The sequence below is a fragment of the Mus caroli genome, chromosome 15 (genome assembly GCF_900094665.2).
Source record: "Mus caroli chromosome 15, CAROLI_EIJ_v1.1, whole genome shotgun sequence".
Lineage (NCBI taxonomy): Eukaryota > Metazoa > Chordata > Mammalia > Rodentia > Muridae > Mus > Mus caroli.
In genome coordinates, this window is record NC_034584.1 from 73,104,326 (window position 1) to 73,112,067 (window position 7,742).

Consider the following 7,742-nt stretch of genomic DNA (forward strand, 5'->3'; position numbering starts at 1 on the left):
TGTGTAGCCCTGGCTGTCCTGGAACTCACTCTGTAGACCAGGCTGGCCTCGAACTCAGAAATCCACCTGCCTCTGCCTCCGAGTGCTGGGATTACAGGCGTGCACCACCAACGCCCAGCTTCTGCCCAGTTTATAAGTTTTGGAACAAGTCTCTTGTAGCCCAGACTGGCAAGCACCTCTCGGGCATAAACTACAAGGCTCTATCTTCATTTTCAAGATATGAAACTATAATTCAAGGTGACACAAGATCACATGGCTGGGGAGGGAGGGAACCAGGATTTGAGCCTGGGTTAACAGAACTCCAAAATCCTGTTTCAGATGACTAAAACCCTGTCCATTCCCTCAGGAGGGAGCAGCAGACTCATTCCTACAAGCTACACATAGGTCAGAGTGATGTCACCATCTCTGTGGCTGATTCATCAGCCTGGGTTTATTTAGGAGAGGCCTCTGGGGGAGGGGTCTCCTGGTGGGGTCTTGAAGAAACTAGCAAACCAGGCGTTGGAAGCAGAGGTTTCCTCTGTGTCGGTTTCTAGGTCCTTTCAGCAAGAGCCCAGCCATTCTAAAAGTTGAAGAGACAGAGCCCCGGAAGGATCTATGGTCCCCTAGTTTACACGGAAAGAGGGAACCAGAAAGGACCAACTTGGTTGTGGGGTCCCCAGCCTGTCACACTACATAGCTCTCTGGCCTGGTGGTAGAAAAGGTGTTTGGATCCCCTAGGCAGGCCGTGGGGGGAGGGGCGGGCGTTCGAAGTGTTGTAGCGCGGTGGGGTATGGAAGAAAGCTGGTGGCCATCTGGAGGTCTGGGATCTGTGGGGAAAGTGCCTCGACTTTCAGAACAGTCGTGGGTGTGGTTCAGAGAAGTCAGTGAGGAGAATCTGAAGGTTCCTAAGGGTGAGCTTGAGGCAGGCTAGCAGCAAAGCCAGAGTGTCCCGCCTCTTGGGGTAGGAGGGCCTGGGGAGCCTGCGGGGTGGCGTTGGGGAGGGGCTAGCCAGCGAGGAGTTGTCCCTTCTTCCAGGAGGGGCTCCCCAAGGGAAGTGTTGACTCGATCTGGAGGAGAGGGGCTATGTGGGGCGTCCGCCCTTCCGGGGAAGGGGTTCGACGGCGGGGGCGGGGCCGCAGGGTGGAGCCCCATCCTCCTCGCGCTCCCCCGCGACGCGGGCGGGCAGGGGCGGGGACGGAGGCGGTGGGCGCCCGCGGCCGGCCCACAATGAGGACAGCGGGCCGCGGTGAGTAAGCGGCGGCCGCCCGGGCCGGGCCACGCGGGGCGGAGGCTGCGCGGGCAGGTCGGGGCAGGCTGGCCGGGCGGGGTCGGGAGCCGAGTCCGCAGCCCTAGCCGCGCCAGAGCGGAGCGAAGACACCGAGGCCCCGCCCCGGCCGCCGGAGGCGCCCCGACCTCCGAGCCGCGCCGCAGACACAGCCGGAAACTGGCCCTGCCGGAGCGCAAGCGGCAGCCCAGTGCCACCTGACCCCGAATCGGAGCCACACGAACCGGAGCCCAAGTCCGAGCCCCAGTCCGGGCCGTCCGAGCCCGGCCTGCCATGGCGGGGCCGAGGGGCGCGCTCCTGGCCTGGTGTCGCCGCCAGTGCGAGGGCTACCGCGGCGTGGACATCCGCGACCTGAGCAGCTCCTTCCGGGACGGCCTGGCTTTCTGCGCCATCCTGCACCGGCACCGGCCCGACCTGCTGTGAGTGCCCGGGGTGCGCGAGCGAGCACGCGGGGCTGGGGACCGCCGCCCCCCTCAGTGACGCGGTGGCACGCGCCGCCCTGAGAGGTCCGGGACCTCACACCCGCCGCTTCTGAACGCGGAGCAGGGCCACCCAAGACCCCAAGACCGTGCACCCCCTCCCCCACCTCGGGCCACTGGTGTCAGGCTCTGACCTCTAAGAGGGAACTCTGACCCGTCCTTCGGGACGTCGTTACTCTAGGCTCCAGCAGACATACTGAGCCTCGCTTCCTCCATTGGCGTCGAGCATAGTAACCCCAAACTTGACTGTAGGGGATGAGAATATGCCACTCCCCCAGTTAGGCTTCCTTTAAGTTCGAGCTGGTCCCCGGGTGCTCTGGGAGGCTGTCTTCTTTCCAATAGAAATTTACATCTTTGTAAGGGCACCTACCGGAAAGGGTCCTCAGAAAGAATGCGGCCCCAGATCACTTCCTACCTGGGAGAAGCTGCAGGGCTTCGGCTTTACTCACTTCCCCATCCTTACCTCCCCTAGAAGCCTAACCCCATTCCCTTCTATAGATAAGCGTCTATCATCCGACACAGCAAGTCCCATATTTTGTGGGACTCCCGTGGGAATGTAGGTCATTAGTTTTAATTCTCTCTTCAGCTAGTTTGCCAGTTACATTTAAGGCGCAAAGAACCTAGAGGGATGGAGGAGGAAGCTTTGGGCAGATACTCTGTAGGCACTAACCCCGTTTCTGGCACACGGTTCCTAGCTAAATGGCTGTCAGGTGACTTGCGGGTACACTACTTCCCCAAATCACCTCGATAGGAATCTGTCTAGGTGTATGGTCCCGCGGCTCTGCTGGTCACAGTGGGGAACAAAGATGGGGCAGAGATTAGGAGCCAGGCAGGGGAGGTCTCTAGTGCAGCTGACAAGCGCCAATCTGAAGCTTCCAGCTGGAATGTGGATCCCTCCTACCTGAGCTTCCTAGAAGGGTCTCCCCTCCCCGGAAAATTTATTCAGACTCACAGGACAACCGAGGCGGCCTTCTACTCAGCTTTCTTCCCTTAGCCCTGGGATCTCTTTCTTTCATTCGTTCATTTAATGTATTCATAAAGCCGAGAGTGGCAGTTCATCTGGTGCCCGTCTTTCTCCTGCTCCAGGTTTCAGTAGCCAATCTCATAACTAGAACAGTTGGTCTTGTTTTATTGACAGACTCCTGGGAGGGCTTCTCCAGCTTCCAGAACCTTCTCTCTCTCCCCTCTCAGACTTGTTTCCATAAGACAGGGTGTGGGAGGGCCCTGAAAGGATTGCCCAACTCTAACTTGCTTTGCTGTCTTCAGTGGTACAAGTGTCTTAGGGCCTTGGAAGATAGGGTTTTTAGGCCTGTGGATGCAGAAGGGAGCTGGGTTTTAGAGCTATGGGACCCTGTGCTAACAGACTAGGGTAGTAGTAGTGGGGCTTGGACCATGGACTTATAGGAATGGAGGAGGAGGATGCTGGACTTGACCCTGCCTTGGAGCTGAGGCTCTGCTGTCACCTGCTTTTGTTGGGGGCTGACCCTGGGGGGGGGTGTCAGGATGGGGCTCAAGGGAGGGGAGTTGGTGTCAGGCTACTAGGTGCTGAACCCCAGGCTCTAAGTGCTAGCTGCCTGGTGCTAATGGTTAAGCCCTGGAGAAAATCATGGCTTCTCTGGGCATCTGGAAGGTGGAGTTGATCAGAAGACCTACCTCACAGCCCTGTGGTGAGGATTTGAACTGGGATAATAAGCATGCAGTTACCTGTAACCGCGAGGAGAGGTGCTATTAGGCAGTGGGGGCTGGGCATGACTGTTTAGCCCCTCTAGCTAGTAAACAGGTATGTTTATAGAGTCACTGCTTCCACGAACTGGACTGGGCAGTGGAGATCTCAGCCAAGAAGGCACAAATCTACAATCTAGCAAGGTGCTGGTGCAGGCTTTAATCCTGGACCTTGTGGGGCAGAGGCAAGCAGAGCTCTGCGATCCAGTAGCCTGCCTGGTCTACAGAGAGAGTTCCAGGACAGCCAGGGTGACACAGAGAAACCCTGTCTTGAAAAAACAACAACAACAAAACACCAGCTTACTGTAACACAAGTGGGCCTAATTGGAGGCTTCCGGGGACACTTCCTGGAGAAAAGGCAAAAAAGAAGGCGCCAAGGCCCCACCTGAGGGCTTTCAAAGCCTGCAGGTATCCAAAGAGGCAGGTGTGAAGGGTGTTCCCTCCCAAGCAGACTTCTAGACTAAAATCCAGTTGTTCATTTGTTTAGGGAGGCTGGGGCCTGGACCACGCTAATTGCATGAGCGGCCAGGTCCCTCATGAAGCACCGAGAAGGATAGAGAATCATCTGTCCTCTGTTCATGTATTTATCTGTTAGAGACTGAACCCAAATCCATGTGCATGCTAGGCAAACTCTCAACCCCAGAATTATACCCTCAGCACTTAAGGGCAGATCTATGTAAGAGCAGCGGTTGGGTGACTGCCAAAGCCATTTGATAAAGTGGTTCAGGTCTCTGAGGCTGCCAGTGCTGGCCCAGACCACAGTGTGTGTGTGTGTGTGTGTGTGTGTGTGTGTGTGTGTGTGTGTGTTGGGGGGCCGGCCCATGTATGCCCTTCTCTGTCCTCCAAGCCGTTCTGAATCCCTGAGATCAGATCCAACATGGCACTCATTCCTGTCCTTTCCTTTCCTCCAGAGACAAATGGAACTTTCTTAGCCTCTGAAAGTTCTCCGAAAAGAAGGATCTGTGTTATCCAAACCCAGGTGATATTTAGGGACAGGGGTGGGGTGGAAGGAATTGAGGGAAAAGAAAGTGTAGTTATGTGTGTGTGCACCTGTGTGCGTGTGCATGTGCGTGTGTGTGTGTGTGTGTAGGCTAAAGATTAGCCCCAGATGATATCCTACCTTTGTTTTTTAATATTGAGACCAGGGCCTTGCTAACCTGGCTATGTTGACTGTCCACCCAGCCTCAGGCATCCAGATTATTAGCATGCACCTTTATGCCTGCTCCACTCCCCTTCCCTCCCCCCCCCCCCCCCCCATGCTGGGGTTTGAACTCAGGTCCTTGAACTTAGGCAAGCGCTTCACACACCTCACCAGTGAGCTGCCTTCCCAGTCCCAGTTACCGCAGTTTTACAGTTTTTACTTTGTTTTCTTTCAACAAGCATTGTACAAGATCACTTCCTAAATACCCAGAAGCAGTGGGGACAGGCTATGACCCTGCTTTCTAGGGACAGGACACTGCTGAGGAAACCAAATTGAGCTGTCCAGACAAGTTATCCTGATCTCATTGGGTTTGGAGTATCCCCCTCCCCCTCCTCCATGTTGGGCACCCGTGAATGGAGGTACAAGGAGGCTAAAGTAGCTAGCGAAAGGTCATCATTAAGCAGTGACAGAGCTTGTACACTCCGCTGTATCTAGGAGGCCTTTGCCACTCTCAGATCCTGCTGGCTTTCATGCCAACCGGGGTGACGCTCCCTTGAGTTTCCAGGGCAGCGGAGGCTGGTAGGGTTCCTGACCTGCCCTCAGTTAGACGCACGGCCTACCAGAAAGAGAAGACCCACAGGTGACCTACCTGTGCATGGTCCAGTCCACTGGTTTCCACAGATGGATGACGCCAGCAGGCACCCGTGTTTCCCACACCAGTCTGTAGATCTGTCTTGCCATCAGTCACCTGGCCCACTTCAGAAGCTGAGATCCCCCTTACTAGGGAAGTAAGGTGTCTACTCCAGGGAAGCTATCCCCAAGAGCAGCTCACTGAGCCCGGCATGGTGGCACACGCCTTTAATCCCAGCACTCTGGAGGCAGAGGCAGGCGGATTTCTGAGTTCCAGGTCAGCCTGGTCTACAAAGTGAGTGCCAGGACTACACTGAGAAACCCTGTCTCGGAAAAACAAAACAAAACAAAACAGCAGCTCACTACCAGCTCTGGACTATGTTCCTTTCCACACTGCTTCTAACTTCTCTTTGGGCCCCATTAAGAAACATGTGGACTTGGGGGTCGGTAGCGGTGCATGCCTTTAATCCCAGCACTCTGATGGTAGTTCGAGGCCAGCCTGGTCTGCAGAGTGAGTTCCAGGACAGTGGCTCAAAACAAACAAACAAACAAACCCCCCCACATGTAGGGGCTAAAGTGTTTGCTCAATTCTTAGTACCCATGTGTCTGTAACTCTAGTCCTAAGGACCCAATGCCCTCTTCTGGCCTTCTTGAACACCAGGCATGCACAGGGACACAGACATACGTGCTGGGAAAACTCATACATTAGGTAATAAACAAGAAGATACATCAGCACACATACACACAAAATAAGCAAATACTATAAGCTTAATGAAACAAGAAAACAGAGAAGGAAACATTCCTCTTGGAGTTAGGTGGGGTTTCAGATTCTGTGCGAGGTGTGGTATGTGTGTCTGTGACGCTCAATGGAAGTTCCCTCTTGAATCTCAGCACCTTCTGTAAAGTGGGGTGAGCATCTGCCAGATGGGCTGCTGTGACCTTCAGGCTCCCATACATGGGGATTCCCACATTGCAGGTCGGCATTCTTGGTTGGTCCTCTTAGCCACTGACTGAGAAGGCCTCCTGGGGAAGAAGTGGGAAGTCAGGCAGGGAAGCCGTCCATGACTCAGAAGCTTAGCCTGAGCCCACCCCTTCTCAGTGACTTCCCAGGCCTTGCTTGGGTGCCGCCAAGGGCTGTAGGCTCTCTCTCTGCTTCAGGTTGGCAGCCATAGTTCTCCAGGAACTTGTAGGCTCCCTCCCCAGATTTGCAGAGCTGGGGTCAATCTCACTCCTTCCTGACTCTGCCCCCATGTCTATCACATCGCTCTCTCGCTTTTTTTGAAAGATTTATTTATGTATGTGAGTACATTGTCGCTGTCTTCAGACACACCCTAAGAGGGCATCAGATCCCATTACAGATGGTTGTGAGCCACCATGTGGTTGCTGGGAATTGAACTCAGGACCCCTAGAAGAGTAGTCAGTGCTTTTAACCGCTGAGCCATCTCTCCATCCCCCATCACATCTCTTGACATGTCCTCCTGTCTCTTGCAGCGACTTCCAATCTCTCTCCAAGGAAAATGTCTTCGAGAATAACCGATTGGTGAGTGCTCACACAGATGGCAGCATCTGTGGTGTGGTGGGAGAGGGCAGGGGTCACATGGGGGCCACTGCGTTTGGGGAAGGGGCTGGTGCAGGTCTCAGAGGAGGCCTTGGTTCTCCTCCCTCCTCCACTCTTCCCATGGATGTCCTTCCCAGGAGGAGCAGAGCTCCTCCTTCAGCCCGCCATGTGGGGATGGTACTCTGACACCCTGTCCCCATTCTAATGAGCCAGGACCAGTCTGTGAAGTGTTCACTCACCCTGCCAATTCTGTCTTCTCTTCCGGGTGGCTGCTCCTGTTCCCGCCTTTGCATCTGCCTGCACCCCCTAGGCCTTTGAAGTGGCTGAAAAGGAACTGGGCATCCCTGCCCTCCTGGACCCCAATGACATGGTCTCCATGAGTGTCCCTGACTGTCTCAGCATCATGACCTATGTATCCCAGTACTACAACCACTTCACCAGTTCTGGCCAAGGTGAGAGGGGACCCAGCCCTTCAGGGAGGCTGCCTTGGGCTGTTTACTTCTTTGCTGAGCAGTTGAACAGCCAGGAAACAGCCTGTCATCCAGTCACTGACTGTGGAGTCCCTAGTTCAAACATTTATTGCGTTAAAGGATTAGTGGCTTAGGTAAGATGCTCACACCTGTAATCTCCACACGCAGGAGGCAGAGGCAGAAGGATTACTTCAAGTTTGGAGTCAGCCAGGGCCACAGAATCAGACCCTGTCTGCTTTTTGCCTTGGTAGGGAGGTGGCCACATGCCCAGGTGAGCTCACCAGTGAGTTCACCTCCCCTCACCCACTGCACTTCCTGGCTGCTGTTTCCTGTACTCACACTTCCCGGGGCTTTTTCTTCCTGCAGTGTCTCTTCTGGGCTGTTGTTGCGGGTTGTAGAGCCTGCCTCCTCAGCCTGAGAATAGAGACACTGGAGAAAGGTGTGTCCTGCAGAGGAAGGCTTCCTTTTTTTTTTTTTT

General features: G+C 54.9%; 1 protein-coding gene across 2 annotated transcripts in view; it reads left to right on the forward strand.

The window, feature by feature from the left end:
- Positions 1-1,333: 1,333 nt before the first annotated feature.
- Micall1 (MICAL like 1) overlaps positions 1,334-7,742 on the forward strand; it is a 25,745-nt gene continuing 19,336 nt past the window's right edge. The window contains exons 1-3 of one of the 2 annotated variants that reach the window (XM_021183163.2): positions 1,334-1,683; positions 6,728-6,776; positions 7,105-7,246. In XM_021183163.2, coding sequence (XP_021038822.1) covers positions 1,538-1,683; positions 6,728-6,776; positions 7,105-7,246 — 337 coding nt within the window. In that variant the 5' untranslated portion in view covers positions 1,334-1,537. The remainder of the gene's footprint in view (positions 1,684-6,727; positions 6,777-7,104; positions 7,247-7,742) is intronic. The other variant, XM_029469768.1, reaches the window with a different exon arrangement.